Source organism: Mesoplodon mirus, assembly GCF_964341445.2.
Source record: "Mesoplodon mirus genome assembly, chromosome: 13".
In the NCBI taxonomy this organism is placed as follows: domain Eukaryota; kingdom Metazoa; phylum Chordata; class Mammalia; order Artiodactyla; family Ziphiidae; genus Mesoplodon; species Mesoplodon mirus.
The window spans coordinates 234,626-254,874 of record NC_138989.1 but is presented as its reverse complement, the minus strand read 5'-3'; the positions used below and the strand labels follow the sequence as shown (position 1 = coordinate 254,874).

General features: G+C 55.4%; 2 protein-coding genes across 2 annotated transcripts in view; both read left to right on the top strand.

Annotated features, from left to right (window-relative positions):
* Positions 1 to 689, top strand: part of LOC309814721 (zinc finger protein 268-like) — a 47,484-nt gene extending 46,795 nt beyond the window's left edge. The window contains exon 6 of the mRNA XM_082640802.1: positions 618 to 689. Within this exon, the coding sequence (XP_082496928.1) occupies positions 618 to 658 (41 nt within the window). The 3' untranslated portion in view covers positions 659 to 689. The remainder of the gene's footprint in view (positions 1 to 617) is intronic.
* A 5,472-nt stretch (positions 690 to 6,161) lies between these two features.
* Positions 6,162 to 19,550, top strand: ANHX (anomalous homeobox). Its single transcript, XM_082639914.1, has 9 exons — positions 6,162 to 6,502; positions 8,697 to 8,824; positions 10,790 to 10,913; positions 11,794 to 12,007; positions 12,411 to 12,531; positions 13,466 to 13,758; positions 17,147 to 17,294; positions 18,999 to 19,083; positions 19,358 to 19,550. Exons 1-9 carry the CDS (start codon positions 6,254 to 6,256, stop codon positions 19,442 to 19,444), a joined length of 1,449 nt encoding a protein of 482 aa, XP_082496040.1. The 5' UTR covers positions 6,162 to 6,253; the 3' UTR covers positions 19,445 to 19,550.
* Positions 19,551 to 20,249: the final 699 nt, after the last annotated feature.

Here is a 20,249-nt window from a genome sequence, read left to right as displayed (position 1 = left end):
TGAATATCGACTTATCCCATGATTAAAATAGTATGGTTTTATGTAAAGCTAGACAAACAGACCAAGGGAACAACAGATCAGAGAGCGTAGAAGCAGACCCACACGTGTACCATCATCTGATTTAAGGCAAAAAGTGCCACTGCAGTGCAATGGTGAAGACTCTTCAATAAATCAGTTGAGGGCTTCCCTGGTGGCGCAGTGGTTGAGAGTCCGCCTGCCGATGCAGGGGACGTGGGTTCGCGCCCCAGTCCGTGAAGATCCCACATGCTGCGGAGCGGCTAGGCCTTTGAGCCATGGCCACTGAGCCTGTGCGTCCGGAGTCTGTGCTATGAAACAGGAGAGGCCACAACAGTGAGAGGCCCGCGTACCGCGCAAAAAAAAAAAAAAAAAAGTAAATAAATAAATGAATCAGGTGAATTGGATGTCCTATGGGGGGGGAGTTGACACACCCATACCTCGTACCATAAGTTAAAATTATTTCCAGATTAATTGTACACCTAAATGTAAAGGGGGAAAACAGACCTTCTAGAAGGTTACATGGGGGAAATTTGGTAGCATTTGAGAAGGCAGATCGAGTGCAAAAAAGGCAAAGCTAACATTTGGTGACTTAATTCCAGGGTGGTCACCGTGGGGGGATAGTGACTGGAAACCACCATGAGAGAGCCTTGAAGCGTGCTGGAAATGGTGAGGACACAGTATCTGCATGTGTGGTAAAATCAGAGGTAAACCCTAAAGATCTGTGCACTTTATGTAACTTACAAGGATAGAAAATCAAAATCATCAAGAACTTTCACAATGTGCTTTCATTTTCTTGGACTTGTATGTCTGTTCAACTTTTCACTTGTAATATTATCTTAATTTTAAATTCTTTTGGTTAAATATCTATTTAGGCTTTTTTCAATGACAAAAATAGATAAATAGATTGATATTTTTCCTGCTCTGGACAGAGTAGGCAATCAACAGGTCCTGAGAGGATGGATTCCTCAAACGCAGGGACACTCACTCATCTGTGATGTCAGTGTCCAGCCTGGGCCTGGAGTGTAACAAGCATCGTTACTGAGTAACGATAACGTAGTGCGCAGCGAAATCTCCCTCCTTCTCTCCCACCCTCCGAGTCAGTGTGCTGCTGGGTGACGTGAAAACCGGCACTTGGGGGCCAGATGGGAGTGGGCTAACCTCAAACCCACCCTCTACCAGTTCTGTGACTAGACCAGTGACTTAACCTCTCTGATGGGCATCTTGTCCTATGGGAATGATGGCAAAATACCCACCTCACAGAGTCCCGTGTGCTCAGTGAATAGACCCTGGGCTCTGAGTCCCTGTCCCCACCCTGCACCTCCACCAGAGGGAAAGAAGGTTTGTAGCAGGTGAAGTGGCCCTAGTTTGGGCACAGCACCACTGCCCAGCCACCTCTGAGCCTGAAGCAGAAGGAAAAATCGGTAATACTCATCTCATCTTTAAAATATTTTCTTAAATATTTTGTTCATCATGGATTTTCTAGGCAAAAAAAAAAAAAAAAAAGCATCCCTAGTGCCTCTGGGTCCGCATGTTGGGAGGGTCTTCCTGTTCCCTGCCCCACCTGCACCTGCCATCCTCCGTGAAAGGAAGGACAGTGAGCCACTCTTTCAAGCTCTGGTTTACGTTCCCTCTGTCCTCATCACTACCCAGACGTCACACATCCCCTCCCCTCTTGTTCTGTCAGGCATCGGTTTCCCAAGGGTGTTCCCCAGACGGCCTGCTCCCCATAGTTCTGTGAACCCACGAACGGCCCAAAGGACTGGTCTCCAGTGGCTACAAGCACCCCAATATACAGACAGACTAGACAAATCTGACAAATCTGCCAGGGGGTACTTACCCTGGGGCTTCGAGAAGGCTTCCTGGGGTGCGTGGGTGGGCGAGCAACTCCCTCAGGCGGACCTCTGGGAACGAAGGTAATCCCCTGGAGGGAAGAGGGGTTCAGGGTGAAGTAGAGGTTCTTAGGAGGCTGTATCTAGATGGGCTTGCAGCCTTCCGTGGATCAGGGATTTTTAAAAATGTGTTCAGCTACTCATGATAGGGGAAAGTACATGAATGGCCAGGACATTTCTGAAAAGGAGAAGTCCTAAGGGGGATGTTCCCTTACCAGATTTTGAATGTGTTAAAAGCGAACAGTGCCGGTAAGAAACAAAATGGTAAAGAAGATAGTGCGTGTAGAGTACTGACTCATTTAAAGATCTCAAACCAAAGAGGAAAGAGGGCCTGTTATTATCGCAAATCATAAACTTTACCAAGAGGAGAGAAGGTACAGGATCAGTACCTTGTCCAAAGTCACACAGCTATTAAACAATTAAACTGGGAGTCCACCCCAGGTAGCCTGGGTCCAGAAGAGAGTAGAAAATCTGGAAATACCAGGTAAGTATGCCTTAGGTTGCTTTATGTGGTAATGATTGCATTTCAGACTAGTGAGCATGGAAGAGAGAGGCGGCCTCTATTTACAGTGGGTGTTGGATAATTACCTTTTGGCCTACCTTTTGTTGGAAGATCACACCTCTATTAAAAATGAAGCTTATGAAGAGTTGGCCCTGATTTAGAATACTTGAAATTATTATGTGCTTAGTTAAGAATGTATGCTTTTGAGTCTGACAGTTAAAGGAGGCCACTTATTGGTTGGAAGTGTTTTAAATGCACTGGGACCTATTTCCTTTTTAGTAACAAGGGAACATAACTCGCTCAGAGGGGGCTTGGGAGGCTCAAATAAGACAATGTTTGTAAACAATAACTTCTCACCTGGCAGCCAAAAAAAGTAACTGATTTTATAACAATGAACTAGAATCAAAAAATTTGTTGAATTACATTTAAATTTAATAACGTAGGTACTTGAATATTTTGGTTTCCATTGAGGTTTTAACTTTATTGATGCTTCACGGGTGGAGTGCAACCAGGAATATGCTCACTGAGCACCAGCCGGTCCTGGAGAAAGGGCCTGTGATCGCATTCCCACAACAGGAGGGTTTCCTGCAGCAAATCTCCAATTTCCTCTCTGTTCACCCATGTCCGCCTTAGTGTACTTGGACGGTGGGGATTGCTTCCCCCAACCCTGTGGTCTACGTTTTTTCTCTCACTTCTTGAAAAGAACCTTAAAACGAGAAAAAGAGACGATTATCTTTTTATAAAAATTAGAAAATATGGATAAGCAAAAGAAGAAACTTCAAAAGCCAAATTAAAGAAATAAAACAATAATTTTGTCACCCGGTGGCAACCAGGGTTTAAGAACGTGGCACACATCATTTTGTGTCCGCACTTTTCAAATGGGCTCGTCTCACTCACATTGCTTTGTAACAGCCGTTTTTATTGTACAATGTATCACTAGTCGGGTCAGGAAGCAATCTTTCTCCGCCCAACTACTAATTACCCTCCAGGAGCCCATCCTGTTTCTGAAATGTGATGTTTTTAGCAATATTCTACCAGACTCTTGGGTCGTTTCCAGATTTTCAAGTGAACAAACGCTTAAATGTTTCTCTTTCTGCCGAAGTCTTCTGCGTAAATTCAGGCATGAGCTTTGACGTCAGAGAATTTTTGCCCTGACCACCCTTTCAAAAGCAACTTGAAACCTTCCTGGTCTCCTCTCTAGAGCGCCTTCCGGCTCACTGTGTGCAGCATCTCCCCAAACTAAACTGCACAGGGGAGAGGCCAGACCGTGTCCGAGCCAGGATGGCGGCACTTCAGAGGCTTCCCCTGCGTGGCTGACCAGGGTCACCGAGAACTCGAGCCCCCAGCCCCCCCCCGCCGCCAAGGCCTCTCCGCCGCGCGCAGCTGTGCCGCAGGGTCAAGCGGGGGTGGGATCCCCGGGGGCCTCCGGCTGGGGGTGCGGAGGCACGGGAGGGGCGGGGGTGTCTACCCCCCGGGCTGCGACCCCAGCCGGGCTTTGTCTCCGCAGAGCTACAGGGCGGTGGCGTGGGGTTAATCCAGGGTCACAGCTTCCTCCGGATGCAGGGGCGGGGGTCGTGGCGCCCTCTCCTCCACACAAGCCCAGGACCCCCAGGACCCCGGCTCCGCTCCTTCTGGGGCTTGAGGACGCGCAGAACCAGGCTGGATGGCGCCTCCGACGCCCCTCCTCGTCCCCCAACCTGCCGGCTCCCGTGCAGCCCCCTGAATGCCACCGACCCCCGAGAACCTCTCGGCTCCCTAAGAACCACCCGAACGCCCCGAACCCAGGCGGGCGGACCCGCAGACCCCCGTGACTTAGGGGGCGCAGGGCACGGGCGGGGGTCATCGGGCGGGGCCCTTGCAGGGATTGGCGGAGGCCTCGATACTCTGTATCAACCGCGCCTTCCCGCCGCTTCCCCGGACGTGCGGGCGGAGCACGTGTGCGCCGAGCGTGGAAGCGGCCCCGGGCGCCTGGCGGGGGTGAGTTGGCGCGTGCGGATGAAGGTGAGTGAACGAGAGGGGCGTCCGGGCGACGGTGACTGAGTCCGGCGTCCGGGGCGGGCCGCCCGGGAGGCTTCTCGGGCCCCGCGGGGAGAAGGGCGCCGGGAGAGGTCTGGCGGCGCAGGGCCACGGCCAGACGGAGGTGTCCGGGCAGGACGCAGAGCATAGCCGCCTGCCCCCCGCCCCCTCCGGGCCGGGTCCCCTCAGTGTTCGGGGTGCCCCCCGAACCCACTTCCTTCCCGAACTCCAGGACCCTCTCCATGAGCTCGGCCCTTAGCCTCCTTCCCGCCCTTCCTGGAGCCGGGTGGGGCGGGGCTGTCGGCGCTGGGGGACATCCGGGTCCCTCGAAGGGTGCGGGGTCGCGGGCCTCCTGCAACTCACGACGGGAAGAAACGTGGGGCCTCGAGGCAGGAGCCCCTGACAAGGCGCTGAGGCCCGGAAGCGGCGGCGAGAGCGCGTCCCCTGGCGGGCGCCCTGGAAGCCCTGCCGGGAGGAAAGAGCTGGAAGCAGGCCAGACCCTCCGCCGGGAGCGCGGCAGTTCTCCGCAGGTTCTCTCAACCCTTGCGGACAGCGGTTTGGCAGCAGCGACTGAAAACGCGCCCTTTACCCTCGCCTCCAGGAGCCTGTTCCACAGAAGTGAGGTAGTTGTGGACACAGGTCTGCACGTGCTGTTTGAAAACGCCGTCGCCAGCTGCCTCAGCGGCCGCGGCTGGCAAGCTGCCGGCGTGCGTTATGGCCGCGCCTCGCACGGGTGCTTTGCAGGACCCGGCGCAGACCGGGAGTCATGCCTGCGGTGCTGGCCCGATTGAGTATCGCCATAAGCAAACTCTCTCTGCTGGTTTCTGTTTGCATAGTGAGACGGTGATGTTTTAGAACAATGCAAAGCCTTCGGTCCAGCTTGCCGTGGCTCACCTGTTTGCGTCGGGGTGGGAGGGCGGCAGAGCGGGCTTTTGGGGTGCAACGGGCCACACGGAAGCCAGCCTGGCCGGGCCCCCGCCCTCGGTCCTTTGCAGGTTACCTCAGCTCTCAGCCTGTGCCCTCACCGGGCAGAGCGGGAAGCTTGGTGTCCGCGGCGCTGTGAGGGCAGGGAGCCCAAACTCCAGCAGGGCTGCGCCGGAGGCCGGCACGTGTTCACTTCTTTGTCTCGGTGCCTTCCCTCCCCCCAACCCTTTCACTCTTTCTCTCTTTCCTTGTTTTCGTCCCTCCTTCTTTCCTTCTACCCTTCCCTTTCTAACTTTATTATTTTGTCGGGCTAGAGCAACCCTTAAACGTTTGTGGTTTTCAAATATAAGGGTTTTCCCCCCCCAAAATTAAAATAGTTAAAAGCGAATTTTGCTGGTCCCGCCTCAGCGGGCCTCTGACTCCCCTCCGAAGGAGCGCCAAGGGCGTCTGCGCAGCCCCTGTCCCGCGGCCCCGCCCAGCCGCTCCAAGAGGCCTTGCTCTCCGTCTGGCAGATGCTGGGGGGATCTGATGACCCCAGCGCAGGTGGGCCTGGCCCCATAGACCCCGGAGAAGGAAGGAGGAAACGCAGTGACAAGCGGTGTGAGAAGTGGGGGAAACACAGAGGTGGCACAGCGGGTGAGGGGCACGAGGGCACCCGACAGAGGTTCCAGGCGTGCGGAGTGAGAAGTCTGGCAGCAGAGCAGCGAGCTGGGTGGGCCTTGGTGCACCGCCGGGGTCTACGCTGTTGCGCGGGGGGGGGCCCTGACGCGCCACGATACAAGTACCTGTGGCGGGAGAGAGGCATCGCATTGTTGGTCTGAGGATTGATGTGCAGTCAGCCGATCAGCGCTGGTGGTGGTCCTGACTGTCCTCTTGTTTGCAGACGGGTCCAACCCGACTCGGGATGCAGAGCTTCCTGCAGCTGCTGAGGGGAAGCGGAGGTGCTGGCCTGCCCTTGGCAGACCTGGTGACCCTCGCCGGCAGGCTGTGCCGGGAGGTACAGTACGACCCCGCCCAGGTGCAGCCCTTGGTCGCTGCCGTGCTGGACAGCCAGCTCCGCCTGTACCTCTTGGACAACGCGGACGTGGCCCTGGTGTGCGCCAGCGTGCTGGCCCAGCAGGAACAGCACCGGGCTGCCTGCCAGCTGCTAGAGGTAGGACCGGGGTGGGGCGGGGCGGGGAGAGGGCCAGCAGCCCACACCAGCCTGAAGACGACGGAAATGCCCGGAAGTCAGCAGGAGCCTGGGGAGAGCTGCTATAAACCGAGCCAGGGCCGTTCACTCTCACTGTACTAAGTTCTAACTTGCCTGCTAACCTGAGACGGAACTGTCCATCTATCGAATCCCTCTGGTCCTGGACCAGTGGTCCTGGCTTGGAAAGTTGGCACTCCGGTTAGTGAGGCAAGCAATCGAACAGACCCAGGACCGCAGTCCCTTAGCTGCTGATCTGCATTCGGGAACTCTGAAACCACAAGTATCTTTGTCACTCCTCTGGTGGTACTTTGAACCTCAACTCAATTGGCATCAAACCTGAGCTGCATTGATGGGAAACTATTTATGTCTTTATTTATCCACTTAATGTTACTGCGGTACGTTTTGCTACCCAAATCCTGGTATGTTTGCTTGCAGGATGCTTCCTGTCCTAGATCATACTGGGATAGTGCAAATTATGTAGTATATACCTGTGTTACTTCCTAAAGTGTGAGGAATTCTGAATTCCAAAATACATCTGGTTCAAAAGGTTTTAATAAGAGATTTGGGGGCCTGTGTTTCCCTTTTTCACTCCATATTACAGTCCATGCATAACTCATGCTGAGTTTACCTTTAAGATACTAAACTCTGCCCAGTTCTTTGTTTTTGCTCCCTCTCCCCCAAGCCCTGCGGCACCCTCCTGGCGCTCACGCCCCACTACCGTGTCCTCTCCTGCCCCCTCTATCTATTAGTCTTCACGTAGCAGCCAGAGGCAGTTTTAAAACTGCAGATGGGACCACGGTACGTGCCGAGGCGCGGGCCCAGAGCCTGCCGTCCCGTCGTCCTGGCTCCCGCACAGTGGCTGTGCTGGCTGCTTGCAGTTCTGGAATTCCCGAGATCTTTGTCTTTTGACCTTTGTGCATGCCGTTCCCTCTGCCAGAGGCTGGACACCACTCTGTGTGGCTGGTGCCTTCCTCCCTGTCTGGTTTCTGCTTTAAATGTCACCCCGTCGAGCTGGTGCCTCCTTTATTCCCAAGGACTTAAGGGAGCCCTCATCCCCCTCTGTGGCTCCTTCCTCAGCTCACGGTTAGAAACCTGTCTTATTTTTCGTTCCGTGATCCGCCTCCCCTCCTGCACTGCAGGCCCCAGGAGCAGGGGTGCGTTAGTTCCGCTCATTAAAGGATCCCCAACACCCAACATAACACCTGGAACATAAGGGGGCTCAGCCTTCCACATGTTAGAATAAATGGGTGAACGCACAGGGCTGAAGTAGCTGTGAAGGCAGTCAGTGATGGAATGTGAGTGTGACATCAGTGATGAAAAACTCCCAGGAGAGGGACTGTAACTCAGGATGGTCCAGAAGTGTCTCTGAGGAAGCGATGTGTTCTGAGCCCTGAGAGAAAGGATGGGGCTACCGCATCAAGAAGGGGCATTTCCCGCCAAGGGCCACTCCTGCAGGTGGGGAGGCTCCAAGTGGGTTCCCTGTCTGACGGTAGTGCCGATGTCTCCATCCTGGCAGGAGACTGCAGGCCTCAGCCCAGCAAAATGGGTTTTTTCTGATGCTGTTGAGAGAAAGCTAAATGATTCTCAGCACCTCCCTCACCAAGATGGGCCTGAGAACACTGGGGTTAAAGGCATGAACCACATACTGACCACAGGGGCTGTGTCCAGGGGAGGCCCACACTCAGCGTCCTTGGCCATCGCTAAAGTCTGGTTACATGACCAAGCCGCACTGGGTTGGGGAGCTGTTACTGGCACAGACCGGGACCCCTTCATCCCCCTCAGCTCAGAATGAACTCATTGAGCCCCAGGGGCCCGCCCTGCTGGTGGGAGAGAAAGGCCTTTCACGCAAGACGGGGATCAAGCCTCAGGCGCCTCGCCTGACCATGTGGTTCTCAGCGTGGCTTGGCCTCTTGTGTGCTATGGCCACAGCCCGGAGTTGGCCTTCCCCTTGCCTGGCCCTCACCTGGGGGGGTGAGGGAGAGCTGTGCCTGCCTCCCATTCGTGGGAGGGCCTGCTGGGACAGGAGCCCGGCCATGGGGCTCATGCTCTCGGCGCGGGGCACCAGCGAGCAGGTGTTCTTAGTGGTCAGGCTGGGTATACGGCGGGGCTCTGGGGCAGGTGAGCGTGCTGGGTCTCAGCAGGCTCTTGTCCACAGGGATGCCGGGTGCCGGGTGGCAGCCTGAAGCTGGTGCAGCTCTGGAATGACATCCAGTACCATCTGGTCATGAAGAGGCTCGGCGTGGCCACGCTGACCCCGGTGCAGAAGTTCCGGTGCAGGAAGAGGTAGGCACCGGCCTTTATCGGCACTTATTCCCTGGTGCTCCCAAGGGGTTTGCCCTCCAAGACCATAGAAGGACTTAGGTGAAGTAGAGGCAGGGAGATAAGAGAAAGCAGTAATAGACAGAGGGTAATAGGCTCCACAGCAGCAGGTGCCTGCCACTGAGCCTCCTCTCCACCGCTTGGCTGGCTGTGGGGATGCTTTCCTACGTGTGCCTGCAGGGCGAGGACAGGGAGCTGTTCCCAGGACCCAGGCCAAAAGCTGTAGCTGCAGCAGGAGCCGCTGCCTGTCAGTGAGGGCCCTGCAGTGAGGGAGGCGGCAGGTGGGCACCCTGATCTCACTGGCTTCCTGCAGGATGGGTGCCCCTCAGCTCCGCTAACCCCATGGTCAGGCTCTGCAGGTGCCTGGCCCGGATCCCAGCACGGCCCCTCAGGGCTGCAGGACCTTTAAAAGAGAGAGAAAGGTGAGGGTCTGCCAGCACCACATGAGATACACATAGTGCTTAGAAGGCCACCCGGTACACGGTGGCTGCTGGATAGATGTCGGTAGTATTCACCACCGTGACCGTCATCAGCACTCGGTACACGTCTCGACTGCTAGTCACCATCGTTGCCACCATCACCGTTCATGGATGAGGACACCAAGGCACAGAAGAGTTAGTCACTTGCCTGGTTACACGCTACAGAGATGCAAAGGCAGGATTCCAGCCTAGACGTCGAGACTGTAGAGCCTTTGTTCTTGACCTTGGGTGTCCCCCACGGGCCAGGAGGGGCTGCGGGTCTTGCTCTGAGCTCCTGAAAGCCCAAGCGACAGGAGTTTCTGAGCCATGGACCTGGTTGATGAAAGAAGAGATGGATTCCTTTTGGATCAGACAGAATTTTTCTCATGGTGCCCGCCAGATACGTCCTCAAAGCCCAGCAGTTAATCAGCCTTGAGGTCTTCAGGGATGCAGTCAGGTCCCTCCATATAGGCTCTGACAGCCTGCCAGAGGGTGGCTTAGCAAAGTAAATGCCTTGGGGACCAGCATGCAGTGTTTGTGAAGAGGCCTCTGGTTGCTGGGCGTTACTAGGGGTGCTGGGGCCCTGCTGTCCTGGAGCTGCCCGCGGGTGTGGATGATGGACAGTAGACCAGGAAACAAAGCAGATCCCGTAATTGAGAGCAAGGAATGCTAGACGGAACTCGTTCAGTAGAGGGCTGTGACTCACTGGCCCTCTGCTTGTGGTAGGGCTGCAGCACAGGGCTGAGCCTTGGAGAGGCCTGAGCACAGGCAAGGCGTGCTCTGGGCATAAGAAGGGGTGACACTGGAGTTACAGCAGATGGTTAGTGCAGGAGCAGAGGTGGGAGGTTCTTGGAGTTTCTGGGAGTGGCCATGGCTGGGGCAAGAGTTGTGTCAGGATTGACTCTAGAGGGATTTGCCGATAGGTTGAATATACTGGAGAAGGTAAAGAGAATAAACCTGGCTGCAGGGCTCTTGGCCTGATGGGCAGGGACGTGGTGGTCTCTCACTGGGATGCGCAGGGGACGGCGTGGGGAATGGGAGATTGAGCTCCACTGGGCTGTGTGGGGTGTGTTTTCGATGTTCGTGGGGGTTTGTTGTTCAGTTGGCATTTGGGTAGCGAATCTTGTATAGACCGGTGCTGTTTGTTTATATGTCACTTTTTTCCTTTGGAAAAATTCTAGTATACACTCAGTAAGGAGGGCATCATCGCCAACCTCAGCACCCCCATCCCCCAGCTTTACCAGTCACGGCCGCTGGTCAGTGAGTGGTACTGGCAACCCTGGTGAAGGTGTGGGGTGTGGGCCCGGGCAACACGAGACCCCTCCCTTGTTCAGGGGCTGGACCCGGGGACTGCAGCACACAGTCCTGCAGGGGAGGGGTGGCCAGCGAGAGGACAGGAGGCCCAGGGGGGCACAACAGGTGCGTCCCGGAGAAGGGGGTCTGTAACCGCCTCCTCACTGTCCTCATCCAGGAACCCACCGCCCGCCTCCCTCTGCCCTGACGGCCTCAAGAGCCGGAACTTCCCCAGAGAAGTTCGCCAGAAGCTGCAGGACTTTGCTTTGGGTGTGAGCGCCAACCCCAGCAAGGCCGAGCGGGTAAGAGCAGATGAGAGCGAGGCCAGGCAACCCTCCCCTTAGCCTACCCTCCCCGGTCCTTAGGGGACTCCCACCCTTAGGTGACATCACCACCCTTAGGGGATTGACCCGCATCCTCAGCCACACCTCTCCGCCTCCCCAGTGGCCTATCTGCCAGGGCGCTGGCGTTCTCCGCCTGCCCTGAACTGCCCTGGGGACGGCGCCCTTTGGCTGGCAGCCGCCTGCACACGTGGCGGGGTTAGTTTCATCACGGGCGTCTTAATGCCTCGTCATCCAGGGTGGCTGCAACAGGTGCTCACTGAGCACTCACCGCGGCCGGGACTCCAGCAGGAGGGATGCGCGGCTGAGCTCTCGGGAGCAGCTGGAGGGGGCAGCAGTAAGAGCGTTGCCGCTCATAAAGCTGGCCTGCGCCCTTCTCTCCCGGTCCAATCAGCGGGTCTCTCCCAGTGATCGCCCCGCCCCTTCTCCCGGTCCAATCATCAGCAGGGCTCTCCCAGTGATCGCCCCGCCCCTTCCGGGTCCAATCAGCGGGGCCCTCCCGGAGCTCCGTGCTGTGGCCCGTGGTGGTTCGGATCTGGCTCCTGAGGAAGGACAGGTTCCTGATCGCAGGGTCGGTCGTGGCCGACGCGCTCTCGCACCGGCCCGGCAGGCGGGCGGTCAGTGGTTTGATGGCGCCTCGGGAAGGTCCGGTTTGCAAGCCCTGCCGAGCCCTCCCGGCTGTGAGTGGCCGTCGGGCGGGCGGCGGCTTGAGGAGGAACAAGGCCAGAGGCCGCGGCGCTGGCCCGCGTAATGCCCCAGCCGCCCTGTGTCCCGGCCCGCTGGTGTCCCGGCCCCGCGTCTCAGGAGCGGGCTGGGCAAGCGGCGTGTTGTTTCGGGGCAGGAGGACCTGGCCTCGGAGACGCGCTTGACCACGGAGCAGGTCTACAACTGGTTCGCCAATTACCGGCGGCGCCAGAGGGCCCTTGTGCAGCGCGCGGCGCCAGCCCGGGACTCGGCGGAGGACCGCATCGCGAGGGAGGCCGGCCCGCGCCCCCCGCAGCTCATAGGCCAGCCGCACCTTGGCTCTGGGTGCGTGGACAGGCCTCCGTGGTCGGGTGAGTGGCCCCTCTCCCAAAACCTGGGTCTAGGGCCAGGCCGAGGTAGGGTCACTGGTTACAGGGCAGGACCCTCTCCGCCTGCACGTTTGGGACTTCACCCTGTGGGAAGCGAGATCGCTGAAGCTGAGGGTCAGGTTGGGCTCAGGATGGGCCCAGGTGGGGCTGCAGCAGCGTTTTGCATTGAGAGGTTACTTTGCGGCCAGGGCCAGGAGTCAGTGGGAAGTGAGCCAAGCACTAGAATTTAGGGTGTTCTGGGTTCCTAATTATGGGTGTTGGTTCAGACCAAAGACAGATCAGGGGACAAACAAAGAATACTGGGCAGCCAGCATGGCCGTTCTTAACCTGCTGGGAAGGAAGCTGGGACCCTGAGCATCACCCAGCTTCCCCTCCTGTCTTTTAGCAGGACCTGAGGAACGTGGGTCTGTACAGACCCAGGAGACCACCCAAGGGCCGTGGGAGCCACTGGTCCTGGCCCCAGGCTTCTCTGGAGACGAGGCCACGCCAAAGTCACTAGCTCCCAGGTACTGCCACCCACGTGGGCCATGGGACCGTCCCCTGTTCAGTTCCCCAAAGGCAAACCCGCTGTCTCGTGGTCTGTTTCTCTTTAGCATTTGGTGTGGTTGGTATATCATTAGGTTAGTAACAGCCAGCATTTCTTGAGTCCCTGCCACAGACCAGGCCCTGTCTAACCGCTTCCCCTCACCCTGTTGCCCCTGTGGTGCTGCACAAACTGCTGTGAAGAAAGTGCCGGCAGCAGCAGGACTGAGTCCGAGTGTGGGACCAGGTCCCCATCTGCGTAAACATCAAGCTGTGCCCACTTTTTCCATTTACACTTGTGTTTTCAGCGTCTCTCATGACACCACCTGGGCTGGCACCTCACGTCCAGGCTGGCACTACCCAGGTGTGTGGCCTTAGGCAGGTTCCCGTGACCTCTCAGTGTCTGCTTTCTCTCCCCTGTGAAATGGGGATAGTGATGGACCCTGCCATGCATGTCATTTCACAGATTGCAGGGGCAGGGGGTTGTTAACAAAAGCCCAGGAGCAGCATCTGAGACACGGGGAGCATTTGGGGGATATTTTAATTCTTTACATTATTAACTGCTGCTTCACATTCCTTTAAGACCCACCTTCATTTAATCAGTCAACTATTAGGGTCTTGCTAATCATTTGCAGCCTTCAATATTGTGGAACAATGCTTCATTGAAGGCCCTTGTAAATAAACGGCTAATGTGTCTTAGGTTTCCAGCGGTAGTATTTTTTGTGTCTCTGGAACCCTTGCAGCCCCAGGGAGAACTGTGAAGGCAGCGTGATTGGGGTGGACCCCACAGCCATCTGTGGCTGCGTTGAGTCCGGAGCCCAGATTCCCAAACTGGGCTGGACTCTCCTCCCAGGCCCCACGACCCCGGCCTGAGGGAGCCTCTGCCCACCAAGGGATGGTGTTTGCTCTGTCCCCCAGGTCTCTGCAGGGCGGTGAGATGTACCAGGAGGGGCCTAGCCACGACCCTGCTGCTCTTCCTCCCGTCTGCCCTGGCTCTGGTTTCTGTCCTCTGGCTGCTGGCAGCAACATGCTGGACCCCTCTCTGGGTGCCCCCGAGTCGTGGCTGATGTCTCTTGCACTGGCATCCTCCAAGGAAGTTTCCTTCCAGACTAGGCAACTGATCCACAGTCACGGGCTGGACCTCACGATGCGCCCTGCAGGTGCTCCTCTGGCTGTGTCCATGACCGCTCTTGGTGAGGCCAGCCCCACAGGTGGGTCTACGCTAGACAGACCACGTGTTTCTACATCAGGTGCTTCAACTGCTTGTATGTCATTTGACGGGGAAGAATTCTGAGGGGCCAGGACTTTCTGCTTGAATCTCGTGTATTTGATTAGACCCCAAACCAGTGCAGTTGGAACAGGCTCTTCCCACCAACAGCCTGGATATGTTTCATTTTATTTTTGTTTTCAAAATAAAATGTGGACGTGACTAAAAAAATAAGATGGTGAGGGAAGAGTTGAAATGAAATGAAATGGCTGCCACCCCTGTACTCCAGTCCCTGTAACTAACCAGTCAACATCTGCTACAACAGAGGAGGGCTGAGCTGTTCAGACTTCCAGCTCTCTCGTCCTAGTTTCTTCCTTAGTTGTAACTGTCGCTATAAATACCTTTAAAGAATACGTATTCAGGTATATATTTTGTGCACCAAACACAATAGCATCTTGTGACATCCCAGCTTCCCAGGAGGATGTTGGCACTGAACTCAGCCCGTCACCTGAATTTTTTAGTCTTCTGTGGATCCATACAGGTCGTCTTGTAGTTTGTCATTGCCTCCCTTTTTCTTACTGCTTTTACCACATCCCTAACTTCTTGCAGTGTCTTAAGCATCCCCTCTGAAGACTTGTTGCTAGGGCCGCCTTCTTCCTGCTCCCAGTCTGGTGTGGAGCCGTCATCCCAGGAGCACCTTTAACTGCTTCCCTGGGTTTGCTTCAGTGTTTCCTTAATTGCAAGTCTTGTTCTTTCTTTCTTGACTCTTGTTATGTTAGAGAATGTCTTTAATTAACTTTATAAGAAAGGGTGCCTGCAAGGTAGTGTCTGTTTCCTTGCATCTTCTGAAATTGTCTTTAAACCGCCCTCAAATTTGATTAATGACTTGTCAGGGACAGAATTCTGAGTTTAAAATGCTTTTTCCCTTAGAAATTTGAAACCAACATAGCATCCAATTATAGCATCCAATGTTGTCATTTTAAGTTAGATGTCATTCTGATGTTCACATATTTTTCCTTTATTGGAGCTTTATATTTTTGAAGTCTTGGTGTTCTGAAATTTCACAGTGATGGTCCCAGGTGTGAGTCTTTTGAATTCACTTTGTTGTAAAGCTTTTCAATTTAAAGAACCAGAGAACAAGGTCTTCTTTAAGCTCTGGGCACTTTTTGTTATTTTCTTTGATAGTTTCCTCCTTCCAGTTCTCTCTTTAGAGCACAAATGTTATTTGGATGTTGGAAATCCTGGACCAATCTCCCAAAATGCTTACCTTTTAAAAAATTTTTCTTTTTTATTGTATGTGCTTTTGTCTTAAACTCTGTCTTCTGATATTTTGACAGTTATACATTTTAAGAGAACTCCAAGCTTTCTTTTCTTTTTTAAAAAATTTTATTTAGTTATTTATTTGGCTGTGCCGTGTCTTAGTTGCGGCACATGGGGTCTGTAGTTGCAGCGTGCAGGCTCTTAGTTGAGGCATGAGGGATCTAGTTCCCTGACCAGGGATCGAACCTGGGCCCCCTGTATTGGGAGCATGGAGCCTTAATCACTGGACCACCAGGGAAGTTCCCCAAGCTCTCTTTTCTTATTTCTGATTTTCCTTTCTTCATAGATCATGTTACTTGTTTTTGTTTTTTTAATAAATTTTTAAAAATAAATTTATTTATTTATTTTTGGCTGCGTTGGGTCTTCGTTGCTGCACGCGGGCTTTCTCTAGCTGTGGCGAGCGGGGGCTGCTCTTCTTTGTGGTGTGCGGGCTTCTCATTGAGGTTGCGGAGCATCTGCTCTCGGTGCATGGGCTTCAGTAGTTGTGGCGTGCAGGCTTCAGTAGTTGTGGCTCACAGGCTCTAGAGCACAGGCTCAGTAGTTGTGGCACACGGGCTTAGTTGCTCCGCGGCATGTGGGATCTTCCCGGACCAGGGCTCGAACCCGTGTCCCCTGCATTGACAGGTGGATTCTTAACCACTGCACCACCAGGGAAGCCCTGATTGTATTACTTTTTGTAGAGGCAATATCTTATATTTCTCTGAGTATCCTAGTTAGAAGTTTCAGAAAATGTGCTTTCTTGCCTGAAGGGGGGAATGTTGGGGTTGTGGATTCAGGCCCTTCCTTGAACAGAGGAGGAAGAGGTGCCCCAAAGAGGAAGAGCCTGGAGACTCATTTCTCTGACGCAGCTTTTCCATCTGATCGAATTGGTCTTTGATTTCAGAGACCTTTTCTTGTCCATGTTTACTGACAAGGCTGGAGTTGGGATGGGCAGTGGCCAGCCTCATACTGGGAGGAGGGAAGCTGGTCTTCACACCGTGTCCAGCCTATGTGAGGGGTGTGTTCTCTGGGAATTGGAGAGCTCCCTGCTGGTTGCCTGAGCCCCTTGCTTTCCCTCCCTCCCTGCAAACCTCTCAGGGTCCTTGGCCCCTGCTTATGCCCCAGCTTCCCTTCAGACACCCCCCACCATGGGATCAGACCTGTGCCCTGCATCTGCAGAACATGGACATCTCCCACCTGCCCATTACCCTTCCCATGACACTGCCTTTGTTCTAGGCTTTGGGCTTTTTATTTCTGTTTTTCTTGGAGGAAGAAGATAAAACCCACTGATCTATTCTGTGTAAACTGGAAATGTTCAAATTAGCACTTAACCATATTTCCTGGACTTCAGACTACCTGTAAAGTTCTGCAGGAAAGGGAAAACAGCAGAAGGCGGAGGTAGAGTCATACACCAAATGGTGAGGAAGGTCTAGGCTCTGGCAGACAGGAGGGAGGACTGTTGTTTGGGGTCTGAGATCAGGGATGCATGCTCATTTTACCACCTGGATAGACTTAGGGCAGCAGTGGACCTTCCTTCTTAGCTCACTTTGCTCCTAAATGTCTGTCGACCCAGAATTGATCACGTCCACAGTGGCTTGCCTTTTAGGGTGAAAGACAGACACCCTGAGAGATTTTCTACAGTATTTTAAGTAGAGAGAAAAGGCAAGGTAAGGTAGTAACACCTGGCACTGCAGTGAAATCACGGGGAAACCCAAGGTGAAAGGGGAGGGCAATGGCCACCGGCTGGGCCAGCCTGTGGTGAACAGGGGACACCGCGGGGTCTCTCCTCAGACAGCTGCGGTGGGCGTAGGGTGGACTGGGGTGCTGAGTCTTTGTTTGGCGCTGGGGCTGGCGTGAGATCTAGAATGACACAGAGAAATTTGAGGTCAGCAAAACTTGACATTGTTTTGGTCTTTGGGAACCGGCAGAGGCCACTGGCATCAGCAGTGGTGGCTGCCCTTTCCTCAGCGCGGGCGCCGAGGCTGGGGGCTGGCCAGGCTGGAGGCCACCTCTCCGCAGAGGCCTGTGTTGTGCTGCATGTAGACTGTGCTCCATTCCCCCAGCACTGGGTTGTGGGATTTCTTCCCGTGCAGGATTCGCTGACCCTCCCAGCATCAACGCCCAGAGCACGTACCTGGAGGAGGGTCCAGGTACCAGCGGTGGCCGAGCAGAACCACAGGCGAGTGGCTTCCTGGTGCCCCAGCCTCCACTGCAGGCTCCTGAGTTCACCCTCACCCAGAGGTAAGCTGCAGAGCCACAGGGCTCAGGTGACACTTCCTACGGGCCGTGGACAGGGTGCCTGGTGCACAGACTCACCATCTCCAACGGTGCAGAGTGCGTCCTTTCCTTATGGGTTTCTGGAAACCTCAACAATCCCCCATCCTACACCTACCGAAAGAAGATGGTAGTCTCTCCCTCAGACAAGCATTGGAGCAGATACGGGCATCTGTTCTGTGGATGGTGCTTAGGCCTTCACACTTCCCCAGAGGTCTCCCTGGGCCCCGGCAGCCTCTTTCAGGCATTTTCTTTTCCCCAAAGACTGTTTTAGCTTCTGGACAGCATCAAGATCCTGATTGTATATTCCAAATTGGAGTTTTAAAGGGACTTGGGACGGCCGTGAACAGCCTAGGTGCTGTGGACTGTGGCCAGTGGAGGCTGTGGCGGCGTCCAGAGACTTCACAGGAGGCGATGTCGGGCCAGGGGTCCTCCGGTGGAGAGGGAATCTACGATGGCGGCCGAAGGACAGGGTCCCCAGGGTTTGGGGTCTCCCAAGTCTGGGAGCAGAAGGCCAGGTGCCCAGTGAGGGCAGAATTACTGGGGGGACATGGGAGAGAGGGGAGCAGCTTCCCAGGTCACAAGCTCTGCGGGAACGGCCAGATGGTGGGAAAATCCAGACCACGCTGATGGACTCACTGTTCCATTTATGACCGGGAGCCACAGAGAGCAGCCACAGGGCCCCTCATGGCCTGCTGGGCCTCTCCACTGGCTGTATCACCCTTGGACTCCAGTGCCCCAGCTCCTCCTTGCTCTGATCTGGTAACCTAGTTTAAAAACAGCTTCATTGGGATGTAGTTGGCATAAAGTAGACCAACATGTTCAGATGGTGCACAGGACAGTTTTCCGAGTGTGACTTACGTATCTCCTACACACCATAGCTGTGCTGCTAGTCACGGGTCCCAGGGCTGTTCCCGCCCCTGCCACCCCAGGACCGAGGACCTGCTTTCTTTAGCTGCGTTTTCTAGAGTTTCATATAAGTGAAATCATACAGCGTAGACTCTTGTTTTTGGGCGTGGCTTCTTTCACTCAGCCTGACTACTTTGAGACCTGCCCCTGCTGCTGTGTATCAGCACTCCTTCTCTTGCTGAGTCCGAGTGCTTGGTGTGGATCGTCATCACCTGTTGGCAGGCATTTGGGAGCTCCTGGTTTGGGGCTGCTGTGCACATTCCCGACACGTGGTGGCCTGCGTGTTTGCCTTCGTGTCTCGGGGGGGTGTACACCTAGCCGGGGGGATGACTGGGTCACAGGGTAAGTGTGGTTTGACTTTGAGGGACTGCATGATCATTGTCCCGAGCGGCTGCACCTGCTTCCCCTGCCGCTCCCCCTGATTTGGTCCTAAGGACCTCTGGGCTCCCTCACGCCTCAGGCCTGTTCCTTCTCGTGACCTTCTCTTCCTTCACATCTCTGCTCACCGTCCCCTCCTCTGTGAGCCTGCCCTGATGTGCCCTCTGACTCCCTGAGCCACCTGCTCAGGGTGTCACACAGGCCCCTCCAGCATCCTGCACACCCGAGGGCCCTGCAGGAGGAGGCCGTTCCCAAAAGAGAGTCCGGCACCAGGAAGGGCTTCTGTTGGGCAGAAAGCTCTCAGGGTGTGGCACTCACAGTAAACAGCATGAGCCTCAAACAGGGCCTGGCAAAGGACCTGTCCTGACAGTGTCCCTTTTCCAGCCCCCCGGAGCTGGCCCCGGCCCCGCCTGCCTTCCCTGGCCCCGTGTCGGCCATGGACCTGGGCCAGCCCATGCCCTCCAGCCAGGTGAGGCCTTCCTATGAGGTACCGTGGGTTTCCCTCCTAACTCCTGGGTCCTCAACTTGGGACTTCGGAGTGAATAAAATGGGCAGAGTTGAACATGGGGCAGGGATGCCTCAAGGCTGGACTTTGGTGGAATGAGAACTGGGAGGCAGGTGTCATGGGCAGTGTTTCTTAACGGAGTCCAGAGGGGGTGAGTCCCAGGGTCAGGGGTGACCCAGATGGGAAGGCAGAGCCCACAGAGGGTACCTCCGTGTGTGATGCTGTGTTGGCATTCCAGGTGCAGTGGCCCGATGGCCAGACCTCCAGCGACGCCTTCTGGGGAGCCAGGATGCTCCTTGAGCTTTCAGGGGGCAGCCTGGGCTGAGCTGCCCCTCGGGAGCCTGGCCAGTGCTCCAGGGGAGCAACTGTGGACATCTGGTAACACAAGTTACACAGCTCTGTCCCTACAGAAGAAGGAGGTCCCCAGCGTTCCCCGGGCGGGGGTTCTGCTGAGAAGCACTGAGGGCTTCTGAGCCCCCTGCCATGTTTGAATAGTTCGGTTGGCACCTCCCTATACTGCAAGAAGCATCTGAGAAACATTCGTGAAGTCAGAAGTCAAAGGTGGTCTGTTCTACTCAGGCAGCAGCAGCTTGCAGTCAAGCTCCTGGGCAGGCAGGCCCCTCTTCAGAGAGGAGGGTGTGGTACTGCAGCCACCCTCACGCCTGTGCTGTGACAGGCCGGCCTTCTCCGCCCAGCCCCTTGGTGAGTGCGGCGTGGGCCGCACATAGGCACGTGTACCTTCCCCTCCCCGTTGTTGTGATCCGTTGTGTTTGCCGACCAAGTGTTCTGTTCAATTAAAGTTTAATGTTCTGACACCCCCCTCCCCTGTTGACTTAACTGTCCCGGACACCTGCCCCTCCCAGGCCTGGCCCCCATTGCACAGCGCGAGGGCACTACTCCACGCATCAGGACCTGGTGAGGGATATTCGGATCTTTTCCACCGGCTCCGTGTTATAAGCAGTGTCCCGTGGGCTTCTCTGCGCTCTGCCCCTTGCCTGGTCATCGTGCCCCGGGAACAAGGAATTGCCCCCAAGGTGGAAGCGGCGTGCCGAGCGCACAGGCCAGGGGCTGAGCTTTGACACCCAGGACTGTCCCCTCCGGGGATGGGCCCTTGACCCTCACCTCCCCAT

Coding starts and splice junctions, on each gene's coding strand:
- ANHX (XM_082639914.1), top strand. CDS start 6,254: ATGCAGAGCTTCCTGCAGCTGCTGAGGGGAAGCGGAGGTGCTGGCCTG. Junction 6,503..8,696: donor CTGCCTGCCAGCTGCTAGAG/GTAGGACCGGGG, acceptor TCTTGTCCACAG/GGATGCCGGGTGCCGGGTGG. Junction 13,759..17,146: donor TGGTGAGGCCAGCCCCACAG/GTGGGTCTACGC, acceptor CTTCCCGTGCAG/GATTCGCTGACCCTCCCAGC.